This window comes from Camelus dromedarius, chromosome 23, assembly GCF_036321535.1.
Source record: "Camelus dromedarius isolate mCamDro1 chromosome 23, mCamDro1.pat, whole genome shotgun sequence".
Taxonomy (NCBI): Eukaryota; Metazoa; Chordata; class Mammalia; order Artiodactyla; family Camelidae; genus Camelus; species Camelus dromedarius.
The window spans coordinates 7,797,683-7,812,383 of NC_087458.1; the positions used below are offsets into that span (position 1 = coordinate 7,797,683).

The window sequence follows — 14,701 nt, forward strand, 5'->3', positions numbered from 1 at the left end:
TAGAACTCGGACTGGTTTCTCCTCCTCTTGGCTGTAGTCTTCAGAGTGGCCGATAAAAACAGAATTGAAACCTAAGCATTCCTTCCTCCTCTCTGTCCCCTGGGGGAGGGAAGAGAGGAATAAATGCCACATCTCATTAAGCATTTATGAGCTCAGGCAGGCAGAGTGGGCCCACAGCGGAGGCAGGCAGGAGGCTGGGGGAGGCTGCAGGAAGGGCTCCCAGCTCACTCAGGGAAGATCTGTCTTAGAACTTGGGAGCCTGCTCTGTAGGAAATGAAGTAAAGGGTTAACAACAGATGCAGGGGTAACAGCTGGTTTTATTAAAATGAAATCAGAAGGGCACAGGGACAGGAAGTTGGGTAGATGTGGGGACAAGAGAGAGACAGTGGCGGGGACAAGACTGCAGATCTACGGAAATTGCCCTGAAGAGTTAGCTCTAAGACACAAGAATCCTGAGGGTAAAAGAGAAAAGGGAAAGACTGCTCTTTGTCCCGTATGAAGCTGAGAAAATGAGATCTTAAACATGAGTGACCCAAGTCGCCTTTATATACAAGGTATAAAAGAATGGCGCAAATATTAGTTTGAATAGGGAAATGGGAGCTCTTTCTCTGAGCTCAAAAAGAAAGAATTAAGGCCATGATTAAGGCTGCACAGTGATCCAGAGTGCAGGAGTAGGAGAGAATAAATACCCTAGTGACCCACATGTAAAACAGACCATAAACAAGGGAATGAGATTTGAGGTTAACGGAGGGTCATCTTGCCTATGCTGCCATGGACGACAACAGTGCCACAATGCCACGTGGGCATTAACGAGCGCTGTCTGCCCTGGTGTGAGGGTGAGGGGCTGGAGGGTGTGAGGCGTCATGGCAGCAGAGTGGCTGTGCTTTGGCAGGGCAGGAACACGCACCGCTGATGGAGTGGGGGTGGGGGCAGGGAGCTGAGCCCTGGCTTTGGGGTCTGCAGAGAGAGGGGAGGTGGAGGGAAATCAGGCTGCCAGGGCAGTGCTTATAATACTGGAAGGGCAGCAGCAGACATGAGCAATAGCTGTCCCAGGCCAAAGGGCAGGCCCTAGGTTCATTCTCTACCATCTGGCTGGAAAACCATGGAGTTCTGGGACTTCAAAGCCACACAGCCAGACTCAGAGGCAATTAGAGACCCTGCCTGTGGCCAAGTAGACAAACTCCTCCAGATGGAGAAAGGTGAGACTCCTTGAACCTTGCGCAGTCCTGAGCTCTGGGTGTCTGCAGGGAAGTGGAGTAGTGCATTAGTGTTAAGAAAAGCATCCAGCGAGGGGAGAGGAGCTCAGGTAGCACCCATGGCCTCTGTCACTTCCGCAAGAATTTCTTGTTGAGGAGGAAGATGAGAAGGTTAACATTGACCTTGGCCTTGTTGAAGAGTTTCATGACAGCCACACCTTCGTACTGGAGCTGCAGGAGGTCCTGGGATGGGGGGAAGGGGCAGGGAGGAGAGTTTGAGGGTTCCTCGTTGTGGCCCAGCCAGCCAGTCTACAAAACACCAATATCCGGGAGCTTTACACAGTCATCCCGGCGCACTGGCCACTGAAGTGGGCGTGGAAACTCCCCTCACAGATGAGGAAACCAAAGCCAAGGGACAGGTACAGTGACTTGACCAAATGTCAATTCAAGCAGAGCCACGGCTTGAAATCATTTAAAAGGCAAAACAGCAATGCAAAAAGATTTGGATTTAAAATCACTGCTTCCCTGAACACTGGCCTATGACTTAGGTCGGCTTCTTAACCTTTTAGCCTCAGAGCCTGTAAAATACGGATAATGCTTCAGAGCTTCGGAGAGGATTAAATGAGGTAACATGCAAAGTCCCTGACATGCGATAGGGCTTCAAATATTAATCCTGCTCTGACATCACCAGCCCACTCCACTCTCCTCATGCTTGGCAGTGGGGTCTGTGTCAGGGCACAGGGAGAGAGGCTTGGGCTGCACAGACCGTCTCTTCAAGAACAGACGGTACGGATAGGATGGGAACAGAGCTGCTGTCACATGGGCACATATTTAGGCCAGTACCTAAAGCCCATCAGGTGTCTTGAGGGCTCATGGGAGGGTCGCCTTACCTGATAGTTAAGCTGAAATCGCTCCATGTCCACACCCAGGAACTTGGCATTTACTTCGAACTTTCCTGCCTCATCTCCAGGGGTGATGTCAAAGATCACATTTCTGAAGCTATCAAGAACAGGATTCAAAACGGAGACACACTGCCCCTTTCCAGGGCCGAAGCCCCACTCTTCCATCCCAGGCAGCAGTGTGTGTCACCTGGACCCAGGCTTCCCCTTTATCACTCCTGGGGAACACACATCTCTTTCTCTTCCCAGTTTTACTTCTGCTCACCACACCTCATCTCTTCTGTCTGCCTGACCTTAATCAGCTGTAATCTTCTCCAGGACACTTTCCCGGCATCTTCTGCTTGACTTGTGTACAACTGTGCTAGATCACGCCCACTGCCATTAACTCTCTGCCTGGAGATGCCCTGTCTTCCCCATCATCCTAACAGCGCCTTTGAGGCAGGGACCATGCTTCTCCCACCCAGTCCCCAGCCCAGAGCTCCATCCCCAGGTTAGGGCATGGGCTGGGTCTGACATTCTGCCCTCCAAAGACACATACTGAGAGGTGGGAAGATCTTCAATTTCCACCAAGACACCCTTCTCCAGGAGCTGGGCAGCAGTGTAATGGAGAGATGGCTGCTTCTTCCCTTTGCCAGAACTCCTGATAAGAAAAGGCCCCAGAGAATTCATCTAACAAACTCTTCAATACCAAAGACACCAGTTCTCTCTGTGGCTGGTAGGAAGGAAATTAGACCCTGAGAAGGACTTCTTACTGATGGAAGGCAAAGAAGAGGGCTGCACTTGAGCCCTAGACTTTGCAAGTGAGACTCAAAGACCAGAGTTAGGAAGGGATCATTCTGTGCTGGGGTGAGATGTCCCTTTCAAAGCTGGTAAAGAGTGGGCCAAACGGCGACCTGGGTGGGAGGAGAGGTCACATGTAACCTTCAAAGTGCAGGAAGGGAGCACTTACTTGGAGCTGGGGGCCAGGTGGTCCAGGCAGGCCCGGATGTACTGGCTGTAGTAGTCGCCCTGCTCCTCATAGAAGGTGGTCTTGGCACTCAGGCCCTGGAACGTGGTCTGGAGCTTCACCAGCTCTGCTTTCCGCCGCTGCCGGCGCCTGCGCTGGTTGCGGATGTCCTGGGGTTGGGAGGGCCAAAGGAGAGGTGAGTTGATCCTTCCCAGGAGAGCCCCAGGGCCTGACTCAGACCCAAGAACAACTCACAGTGAGGATCTTCAGGAAAAGCAGGAAGAGGAAGATTTCAAGGCTGTTTTTCCTAGGACAATCTCAAGGACTCTATCCCAAACCCTCAAATGATGCCTTCAGGGTCTCTCTGCCATTGAAGAATAACCATTTCAAGGTTCTTGTGTTTTAGTTAGAGTTGCAGGAATACCCAATTTCCTGACTAATTTTGAGACCATTCCTTCAAAAAGGACTCTCTGGAGGTCACTTGGCCTTCCCCTGACTGGTGACAGATTTAGGTGGGCGTTCACCAGGGAGAGACCTGCCCTTGAGGTGCCACCACTATGCACATATACACCCCAGGCCTAGGCCGTTACCTTGGCCAGTTCATCCACCAGCCCTTGGTAGCCATCGCTGGCGCTGACCAACCCCAGGCCCTCGAGTCGGCGCAGGTTCCGCAGGACACGCTGCTGCTTCTCTGCCAGCGGCAGGAGGGAGTGAGCTGTCAGTGAGCGGTGTCGTCGCAGTGGCGCTGGGGTCTGGGACTCACAGGCCTGGCGTCGGCACATCAGCCGCTTGTGGGCTGCTTCCTGTGGGGCAGAGATGCTGGAGCGGTCTAGCAGGCCCTGCCATTCTGCCTCCAAGCCATGGGACTGGTAGGGGAAGGGACGGAGTGGGGTGGCTTCTGAAGAACATCAAAGTATACTACCTCAGACACAGAAGGGCCTGGTGATTCACCACAGAGGAAGTGTGGCCAAGGGACACCCCAAAGGAGTACAGTATAAAGGATTCTGGGTAGACACTGGCTGCGACTTCCCAACAATGGAGCTTTGTGATGGCTCCAGGGTATTTGGGACATTTCCCTCCTTCTGTCCTGTGTTTCAGGATAGCCCTCTACTGGTTGTCCCCACCTTTCCTCTGGGAAGCCCCTGGCTGAGTCGGGATTCCAGCTGGCCCAACTGGCCCCTGGCCCCCTACCCACTTACCACTTTCTCCTGCCTCCAGGCCTTCAAGCAGCCCACTCCCTCTGCTGAGTGCCAGCCCCTTGGTGCTCATGACAGCCTGCCCAGACCGCTTCTTTGAACCCCTAACAACTCCTAGCACTGACATCAGGGGCCGGGGGCCCGGCAGGGCTCACTCTTATTTCAGTGTAGGGGAGGGAAGGAGGTGGGGTCCTGGGACTCTGCAGCCGAGGGTCTCTGCAGAGGCCTCGGCATTACCGGTGAGCGCAGGTGTCTGGGGTCCCGGGGAAGGGATCAGCCATGCTGGCGGGGGGTGTAGAGACAGTACCTACGGTCAGCCTGGCCACTCACCTGCTCTCTGGAGGCTGACAGGGACAGGATCTCCTTGAGGGAGTCCCCGGAATGGAACTGCATGATGTCAGCCAGCATCTGCTTGGTGCTGTGGGAGGTGGGGAGCAATAGGGGCGAGGTGAGGGACAGGGGAAGGTCTGAACATGCGGCTGGCCAGGAGGCTGAGAGTAAATGGACCCCACCCTGCATCGTGGCTGCCAGGGATGCTTGGGAGGCAAGGAGAGAGAGCAGTGGAGGGAAGAATTATGAGAAGAACATAACCAGGAGGAAGACCCAGAAAGAGGAGTTGATGGGCCTGTGATACAGAACTACTATAGTTCTGAACACACTGTGCTCTTATTCCCCTGTGTCCTCTGCATCCAAAACTCTCTCACAAATAGTTTTCCTTTGAGTCCATAGGCCAAAGGACATACTTCCTCCTCTGTGAGACTGTTCCCTACCCAGGTGTCCCTTCTGAGCTCTCATGCACCTGACACCCACCTCTGTCTTGGTGGCTCTCTAATGTGTGTTCACCCCAGCCCCGCCCGGCTGTAAGGCCTTCCATGGCCAGTCAGAGCTGAACACCCCGCTCACTGGTTTATTGGGTGAATGGATGAGCAGAGGGGCTGCCTTGTTGGCAGAGGGATCAAGGTGGCAATCTGGCTCCTCTTCTGCCCAGATGACCAGCCCAGCCTTGCCAGGGGTCCTCCCTCACTTTCGCAGAATTGGAGATGAAAAGCTCCATCCCATCTCCTGACCGACCAGGGCTCACGAGGACAGGGAATTAGAACACGAGCTCGTCCACTGACTGGCTGTGGGACTTCAGGCAAGTCACTTAACCCGAGTTTCTTTCCTCCATTGTAAGGCAGGGAAACCATCATCTACCTCATTGTTCCTAAGATTAAATGATGTATAAGAAAGCAGTCAGTAAACAGCACAACGACATGCAAACACCCATGTTGCCAATGTCCTAACTGTTCCTTTGCCAACACAGCCAAAAGCTGAGGCTGTCAGAAGGAAAACAGCGGAGACCGCAACAAGGGGATGGCCAGTTAAGACTTCAGGGAGAACTCTTTGAAGGGTAAGAGAGCCCAGGAAGAAGTAGGATGGCCACTCCAGAGCAGGGCATCCTACTGGCCTGGGGGCGCTCGGGGACCGAGGCTGCTCTCACCCACCTCAGAAGCAGGCTCCGGGCATTGTCATCGTCCGCGTCTGTCTCTAGCCCCTCAAACTTGTTGGTGAGTGTCAGGGACACTTCTAGCTTGCTCAGATCCATGTTCCCATCTGCAGCTACGTTCTCCCCTGAGGCAGGTGAGGAAGGAGAGAGACTAGCACACATGCACATGCACAGATGGGACTGTGCTAAATATGCTGCTCCACACGCCCCTCTGCCAGGAAGCTTTCCCACACTGCCCCGCGGCACGCCTGGTACCTTCAGCCCTGAGCACCAGCGGAAGGGCTGTTACCCACAGAGCTCACCCTTGTTACTGGGGATGTGCCTCCCCAACACCCTCAGCCTTGGTGCCCTGAGGGCAGCGGGGCTGTTCCCCCAAGCCTGGAGCTCCTGGCTCTCTCCTATCTGTCACCGCCTTCCTCCTGCCCTTCCACCCTTGTAAGCCAGCTTCCTTCCATCTCATGGCTCCTGAAATCCCCTCTTTTCAGAGACACCCTTTTGAGACCCAGAACAGGCCCTTATCCCTCCATGTCTATCTCACGTGATTCAACTGGCCATTTATATGACGGTACTGGGTCCCTCTACTGTCTGTCCACTCTCTCCACATCAGCCTGTGTCCATGGGTCCATCTCAGGACCAGAGGGAGAGAGGGAGGGAGAGTGTGGAACCAGCTTCCTGGCACACGTCCCAGACTGAACAAAAACTTGAGAGGGCACGCTGCCCTGCTCACCTGCTTGTCCGCCCCTCCCTGCAGGCCCCCCCGTCGGCCCCAGCTGTCAAGTATGGCACGCACCGACAAGGTCAGGGACGGTGGGCAGCTCCCCAAGGTCCTCCAGGAGCTCGTGCAGGGGGTCGCGGTGATCAGGGGCGATCCAGTCCTGATGTTCCAGCAACAGCTGCAGGCAAAAAAGGCAAAGGTTTGAAGGCAAAAAAGATGCAAGGTTTGAGCCCGGCTCCCTTCAAGGGCAAGCCCATCACCCCATCGTGGACTTCCACAGCCCTGCCCACCTACCCAGTGCCCTCAGGTTGCAGCCCCTCACCCTGTGCGTGTTGACCAGCTCCCCCATGGTGATGTACACCACGGGTTTGGCCACAGCCACCATGTCTGAGTACTCATCCATCGCAAAACGCTCTTCTGGCTCTGGCACCTGGCAGGCTCGGCAGATGAACCTCCTATCTCCAGAGGAAGAGCATGTGAGAGTGGGGCGGGCCAGCACCCCAACATGATCTGTTCCCATCAGCCCTTCCCTGGCCCTCTCCAGTGAATGCTCAAGCCAACCCTGACTCTCCAGTTTCACCTCCAGTCCCTCTGTTCTGCCCCAGCATCTCTCCCAGTGTCCCCCTCCAGCCAACTTCATTAGTCCTCTTTTCTCTCCACTGGGGAGTCCGTCCAGCAATCTATCCTCCAGCCCACTACTACCCTCTACAGCTCTACGCCTCTCTTCCTCACGGACTTGAGAGGGGAACTGGTACATGAAAGAAGATGGGAAGAGGAGAGGGGGACAGGGAGGAATAGGATGCCAGGACCCAAGACCTGAACTTGTGGTGTGTCTCCTCCAGATAGTCATTCAAGACCCGCAGGTGCTGGCTCTCCCTGGAGAAGGCCTTGCCAGCCGCAGCGTGCTGCAGGAGTTGAGCCACAGCCCCCAGGGCGTGGCGCTGGGGGGTGGCCAGGGCGCCGCCCGCTGCCATGGCCACAATGTCGAAGGCGTCAGGGGCCACTACCGCTGGGTTCAGGAATCGGTAGTACAGGAGGTTCCCTACCACCTGAGGGCAGAGGAGACTATCCTAGAGGCGCCTGGGCCCGCCTCCACAGCCCCAGCTCCCCTCTCCCAGCTCACCTGGCTGGAAGGGACCACCTGGGTCAACCAGTCATCATACAGAAGAGAAAACAGACCCAAAGCAGGCCGGCAACTTGCTCAAGGTCACATAGCAAACTTGAGCAAGAGCTGGGACTAGCACCCAGTTCTGACAAGTCCAGGTTGTCCACTGTTAACTCATGTTAACAGTGCCACCTGAACTCTGCTAGTGAGCCAGGCTCGAATGACAGGGAGGAGAGTATTTTCCTTCTTGGATTTTTACAGCATAGAGGTTACGATCCTTTTGTCTCAGTCTGGGGACTCACAGGTACAACAGGGGCAAGGAGAGCTTGGGAGGTTGGGGATGGGAGACAACACCTGCCTTATAGACCTCATTCTCTGTGGCATCAGGGAACTTCTCTGCCAGAGTTGTCTTCAGAACCTTGGCCACATAGCGCATCCCATACCTGGGGGCAAAGCAACAGGCGCAATATGACTGCCCATTCACACCAGAGTTGAGGGCATGAGTGCCTGCCTCTCCTTCCCCGGGCTCAGCCACACCAGAGGTGAGCTCAAGCCTGGCCCTCCCCTGTCTACAGCCAGCTTCCTGCTGCCTTCCTCTGAACATCTCCGGGCCCTGTCCCTCCTTCCTGCCCTTGTGTCAACGCCCAGGACCAGCGCCTTGTCATCCATTAAGCTCTCACACAGCCTCCAATCTAGCCCGAGAGCCTCTTCTTTGGCCCCCTTAACCTCCCCTGGGATACACCCCAAATCCCAATATCCATCCTGCCTTCCCCACAGAGGCACCTGTAGCCTGTACCTTAGATGTCTGATACCAACAGCCAGAACCCCATCCCAGGACAGCCTGGGAGGCTCTGAGGCAGCCAACCTTGTCTGTTGTCACAGAGCATCTGTGAGGGGCCTGGTCTGGGCTAGAGGCAGGGGCCAAGGAGAACAAGGACGTAGAGTAGAAGCATCCAGTCTGACTCCACCACTAACTTGAGATGTCAGCTTAGGCTATTTCGTTCCCCTTTTACGTTTTCAACCTCGTCTGGAAAATGGGAATGCTCAATCTTGCTCTACCTCATAGGATTTTTGTGAGGTAAGGATCAAGTGAAATTATGTCTGTGAACGTAATGGCAGAGTGCTATTCCAACATGCTAGGCTTTTAAAATTATTATTATTATTATTATTATTTATTATTATTATTATTATTATTATTATTATTATTATTATTATTATTATTATTATTATTATTATTATTATTATTATTATTATTATTATTATTATTATTATTATTCCTGCTACGGATGTGTCACCTATCAATTTAATTAAATACATTTAAAAGCTATGTCCACCTCCTAGGGTACCAGGGACAAAAGTTTACAGCTCATCTTGTCCTTTCCTTTTTTAGTCCTAGGCCAATCTTTCTGAACCCTAATTGTACACTCTTAGTCCAGTTCTGCAGGTTTGGGGAGCAGGGTCACGAACTCTGTGGGTCCCCTCTCTAGCATGCCCACCTTGCCCCACAAAGGCTGGCTGGCTGAGTGATGGTCTAGATGAGCCTTGCCTTGTCAAATTTTCAGTCATTTGCTTTTCAAAAAAAAAATTATTGACTAAATTTTAAGACAGGAAAGTTTTACTGGTTTGAAGTTTTCATATTTTTGACTTTGTGGACCAAAGGATTTCATATGTTCCACCATTTACACTCAGACAACAGCATGTCCCCATAATCATTTGAGGTTCCCTTCTCTGGCCCAGTGATGTCCTGACTGTCTACACACAGACCTGTGTGCTGTACTCCAGTTCAAGTCTTTAGCAGGGCTTTGAGCATTCTCCACCTATCTCCTGGAAGACCTCGAGCACCTCTAGCCCAGTTTCCCTTCCTGCCTTCCATCCTTCAGGACTGTTCTGCTCTCCCCATCATAGCCTGGCCCTCTTGAGATCCTGTGCTTAGGCTGGGGTGGGGCTGTTGCACATACGGAATTTGGTCCACGGATGAGATGATGGCTACAAGGAACTTGTCAGTTATGGCAAGGAGGTTGCGGAGGGAGATGTCCAGTCGTCTCTGGACCTCTGGATGGCTCAAGGCCTGCTCTGGGGTTACGTCATAGGGGAGATGGCTGTGGGCAGAGAGAGACAGGGTATCAATCAGAGCCGCCTTTCATGGTCTCCCCTCCCTGAGGTCCTACCCCTTAAACTCACCTAACAACAAGAGCTCATTCATACGTGCTAAGGGCAGCCCACAATGCTTAAGGGGGTTAGGCCAGAATAAGAGAAAGGACTCAGAGAGGACTAGAGCGATGTGGGTGGAAGGAGAAGAAAGAGATGGAGTACCCACGGGGTGGTGGAATAGCATAGGAGGGAATGGAGGACCTGGAGTCTACGGAAAGATCCTAAAAGGAACCAGAGGAGACCAGTGTTCCCCTGCACCTGGTCTTTGGCAGTTGTGGTAGTAGGCCCCTTTGGCTGGGACAGGGCCTTGCAGTTCCCCCACCTATATACCCACACACCAATCAGAGAAGCCACCAGCACTGCCTGTTCTCCTCAGTGCTCCATTTCCCTAGTACCTATGCACTGAGTTAATGCTGCCAATCTATAAGGCCAACATATTTCTCCCACTATCTTATTTGCCTATTCATCTATAAATTTGAATATTCAACTATACCCCTATCAGTAAGGAGTCCACATCCCAATTCCCAGCAAACCTGACATATCATTTGCAAGCACTGACATAGCAATTAAACACATTTGCATATTTATCTGTGCTCATTCTATGTTAAGCACACCAGGTCCGGTGTCATTTACATCAGCTCCATGTTAATTACCAGAGGGGGTCTAAAAGGCTACCTTATTTCATCCTATAGGACTGGTGTCATATTTGCATAAATCAGCATGCTCATTTATATGCCACCTTCAAAGCACACTCAAGCTTCCCCAGTGAGGCCCAAGACCATGCTGATCAAAGAGAGCTCTCCCTCTGCCCATCTGCTTACCTGCGCTGCCCTGTTTGGGCCTCGGTCTGGTTGATCCAGCTCTTGTAGAGGTGGACAGGGTCTGTGTGGACACTGAGCGTTTTGTCCTCTAGCACGTCTTGGATAACCTTGCCAAGGATCTCCTGAAGGGCACTCTGTCCCCGCCCATTACGGTAGAATCTCACCACCAGCCTCACCACCGTTGGGTTGCCTGTCACCATGTCCTGGGGGTGCTCCACTTTTGACCTGTGGATCAAGAGGTCACTGAAGCTGGACTCCTGCCTCTGTGTAGAATAGTTGCTTTTCCTTTTGAGCTTTTGGCTCTTCAAACCCTACTCTGGTGTCCCTCCTCTTAAGGAATGTCCTGTTATTTCTATCTCAGCCTTTGTGCTAACATATCAGCACATGTCCTCCCACCGTGCTGTCCCAGGAGATGTCTTGCCTCTGGGGGAGGCAGAGAAAAGAGGTCTTCTGATTCTGTTTCTACTTCAAACCTCAACAAATTGTCACCTTGTGAAGGAGCCATTTCTTAACCCATTCTCTTCCCATTCCTTTGCATCTGGAAAACCTACTTGATTTCCTCTTGGAGCGCTGTCTTGAACAGCTGGAGCAGGAGATAGGCCTCTCGGCGGTTGGAGGCATAGTTGTACAGACTGAAAATAACTGATTCCATGAACTTGGTGGTTTTGTTCTGTGGCATCTGAAAGATCAGCTTGGCCAGGTAGATGGGTTGAGTCTAAGCAATGGGGGAGATAGGAATGAGTAATAATGCTCTTCAGGACTGATGATCAGATAAAGAAAGGATCCGCAGATTGGAAACTGGGATAAAGAGAGCACTGCCACACTTTCTCAGGGGTACTGGAAATATTTCAGAGAAATGAAAGGAGACAGTCTCTTCCTGGGGACAAGGCATTAGGATTGTGGAAAAGGACACCTTACATGCAGGCAAAGGCACAGATGTGAAGGCCTCAAGGTCCAAGACCCTCAGGAGATGGTGGAGATCTCTCCTTCCAAAGACCTTTGTTCACCTGGAGCAGGTAGAAGAGGTGTTGGTAAGCTTCTAGCTTCTGCCGTTTCTCTTTGCTCAGCGACTTTAATCCCTTCTGCTTGTCCAGAACCATCATATCCGACAGCTGTTCCTTATTCTTCTTGGTCAGCTTCTTGCAGTGGGAGACCACCTCCTGCAGGGGCAGGGGAGCGGGTAATACAACCAGCCCAGGCCAGCACAGAGCACAGAACATATGGTCTAGAATCAGCGCCTTGAAGAGCCAGGGCTTTCTGCTGTTCAAGGTATTCAAGGCACGAGCCAAGGGAGAGGAATGGTTCTAGGGTGAGGAAGGGCCTCCTACTGCCTTGAGACTCCATCTGGCACCTCTGCTCTCACAGGGTGAGTCCCCAAAGAGAACTAGGTTGCCAGGCTGAGGCATCGTGTCTACTATTATTTCTTATTAGACTGTTGCACAAGTCTGAGGTGGAGATATCACCATCACTTCCACCTGTCACTGCATATTTGTACGGTAATTTATGCTTTAAGAAGCTTTCATGTCTATTTTTACATTTGTCCTGGTGAGGTGGGCACTCTCATGATTCCCACTTTACTTAATGAGGAAACAGACTTAGAGGTTAAATGACCAGGCTGCAGTCTCACCACTAGGCACCAGCAGAGCGAGGCATTCCAATTTTACGTCCAGTGCACTTTCTACTGTATCACATGGCCCCAACAAACTACCAGAAGGGCAGAAGACCACTGGGAAAGGACCTGAGCCAGGTGATAAAATCCAGACATTTAAAAAATATTTGCTTAGCAACCAGAGAATGTCCAGCATCACCTCTCCAGAGGCAGCTAGATTTGGGGGAAGGTGGGCCGGGGGGCCCCTCACCTGCAGGGTGATCCGGTTCTTTACCAGCAGGCCAATCTTGATGTCCAAGAGGTTGAGGTCCTGCTCCAGCTGCTGATTGGACCGAATCTTCCTGACCACCTCTTCCTGGAGCTTCAGCAGCTCTGCCTCAGCCAAGAAGTCCTGCTGACTTTGATTCAAGAGGTGGGCAAATCTGCATACCACGCTGAGAGGGGGATGGGGCGCGTGGACTGGCAGGAAAGGAAGAGGCACCAGAATTAGACATGCCCTCACCAGCTTCCTTGCCAGTCCCCTACCCCAGTTATCCCATCCTCAGTCCCCATTCTGCTGAGGCTAGCAGGTCCCCAACCCCAATCCTTTCTAACTAGTTCTGCTTATAGTTGGAGGGCAGTGGGCAGCCTCCCAGCCAGTCCTGCCGCTGAGCTCCTATCTCATAACCAGGTATGACATAAGCTCTGTCCTTCCCCTGTCTGGATTCACCTCCCACACCAAAGTCAGAGCCCTAACACCCTCTGATGATCCCCTTAGGCCCCTCTATTCTGATTTACTTCCTGCTTCTGCTGGGCCAACTTACTTTCATCTTTCATCCCAAGTTCACTTCCACCTATCAGCCCCCACTCAGCCTTGCCTGACCCGCATACAACTCTCCTCTGTCAGGAGTGTCTGCATAGCTGGGAGCACAGATAGAAGGAATGTTCAATGGTTTTTATATTATAGGGAGCAAGGTCAGAGCTAGAAGGATTCTTCTTGAACCTCTTTTGGAACAGGCATTTGAGCAAAGAGAGGCCTCTGAGCTAGGCTACAGGGAACAACAGCAAAACAACAACTAAGACATATAACATTCACTATGGGACAGAAACTGTTTTAAGTACTTTACATACTAAAATAACTCTGTGAGGTCAGCTCACTACAACTTGCTGATGAGATCACTGAGGCACAGAAAGGGTAAGTAACTTGCCTTAGGTTACACAGCTAGTAAGAAATGAAGAAGTCAGATTTGAAACAGGAAAAAAACTAGGCCCTGTCCTTAAAGGCAGTCCAGTAAGGGAAGGAGACAAATAAACCACCATTCACTACAGTGTGGTTAGTGCCCTGAGAGGGGTAAGCATGCAGACCTTTGGGAAAATAAAAGCGGGCCACCCAAGCCCATCTGCAAAGTGAAGGAAGGCTTCCCAGAGGAGGTGAGACCCAAACTGATATCTGACAAGGTGAGAGCAAGGGCACTTGGCTGTTTTAGGAAGTGCCGGAAGTCCGTTGTGTCTAGAGCACAGTGCAGAGGGTGCAGCTGGTGAGGGACAGGGGCAGGGGTCAGTGAGGTCAGAGGTGCAGGGAGAGGCTGGATTGGAGCAAAGAGCTTCAGAAGCTGTGCTTAGGTGACTGGACTTTATCCTGAGGGCAATGAGACCTCACTGACAGGTTTTAAGGGAGTGACAAGATCACATGGACAGGTGTAATGGACTAATCTGTGTAGAGGACAGATCTTTGGAGAGTGAAGCATGGTGGAACCAAAGATAACTAATGGCATCTTGGATTCAATGATACAGCACATTAACTCATTTAATCCTCGCAACAACCCTACACAATCGTTATCTCCATTTTGTAAATGAGAAAATGGAGGCAATAAAGAAGTTGAGTAACTTGCCTAGGGCCACACGGCTAGTAAGTGGCAGTGCTCTTAGTGGAGCTTGGGATAATGAAATTGGGAGACAGACCTGCGAAAAACAAGTTCTTCTGGAAAAACGATAAACTAAAGAGAAGAAAAAGAAGATAAAGGACGGCTAGGGCAGTGGTATTAACGCAACAGCAAGGGGAAGAAAAAACAGAAAGAGCCAAGTTGGGGAGAGGTAAGGAGGAAAAAGCAGCTCGCTGCCTGGAAGCAGATGGGTTGAGTGTCTTTGGGCAGAGCAGGGCAGGTGGTGTCCCTGCCAGCAGGACAGGGCGGGAAGAGGAGATGAAGGAGGTGATTCCTCAACAGTTACTCAATCTTGAAGTCCAGGAGTGGAGCCTCAGCCTATAGAAGGAAACAAGCCTACCTCTTTGGGAACCCAAGTGCAAACCTGGAGATGGACCATTAGTCCGTCCACTTCACCAAAAGGAGGGGGACCTCTAAGGCTGGGCTTCTGATCTTTATGGACAAGAGTCAAGAACAGCCTAGAAGGACTTCTTTAAGGCTTTAGATGCACGCCCAACTACTGGGAATGGTAGGGCAGGAAGATGGAGCCCCCTCAAGAGCTCCTCCTCAAGCTCCCCAGCACTGTAGAAAGGACTCCAAGTGGCTTCGTGTGTGATGGGCCAATGAGGGTGGAGGCAGAGAGCCATGGGTGAGGGGAGAGGGCAAAGTGGGAGAA

At 52.0% G+C, this 14,701-nt stretch overlaps 1 protein-coding gene across 1 annotated transcript in view; it reads right to left on the bottom strand.

The window, feature by feature from the left end:
• Nucleotides 1-306: 306 nt before the first annotated feature.
• Nucleotides 307-14,701, bottom strand: part of IQGAP3 (IQ motif containing GTPase activating protein 3) — a 36,684-nt gene continuing 22,289 nt past the window's right edge. The window contains exons 23-38 of the mRNA XM_031436073.2: nt 12,375-12,583; nt 11,523-11,675; nt 11,067-11,230; nt 10,516-10,740; nt 9,502-9,642; nt 7,902-7,986; nt 7,255-7,487; nt 6,761-6,893; nt 6,514-6,616; nt 5,722-5,848; nt 4,568-4,655; nt 3,632-3,844; nt 3,045-3,211; nt 2,634-2,735; nt 2,087-2,195; nt 307-1,439 (exon numbers count right to left, since the gene is read on the bottom strand). Coding sequence (XP_031291933.1) covers nt 1,326-1,439; nt 2,087-2,195; nt 2,634-2,735; nt 3,045-3,211; nt 3,632-3,844; nt 4,568-4,655; nt 5,722-5,848; nt 6,514-6,616; nt 6,761-6,893; nt 7,255-7,487; nt 7,902-7,986; nt 9,502-9,642; nt 10,516-10,740; nt 11,067-11,230; nt 11,523-11,675; nt 12,375-12,583 — 2,366 coding nt within the window. The 3' untranslated portion in view covers nt 307-1,325. The remainder of the gene's footprint in view (nt 1,440-2,086; nt 2,196-2,633; nt 2,736-3,044; nt 3,212-3,631; nt 3,845-4,567; nt 4,656-5,721; nt 5,849-6,513; nt 6,617-6,760; nt 6,894-7,254; nt 7,488-7,901; nt 7,987-9,501; nt 9,643-10,515; nt 10,741-11,066; nt 11,231-11,522; nt 11,676-12,374; nt 12,584-14,701) is intronic.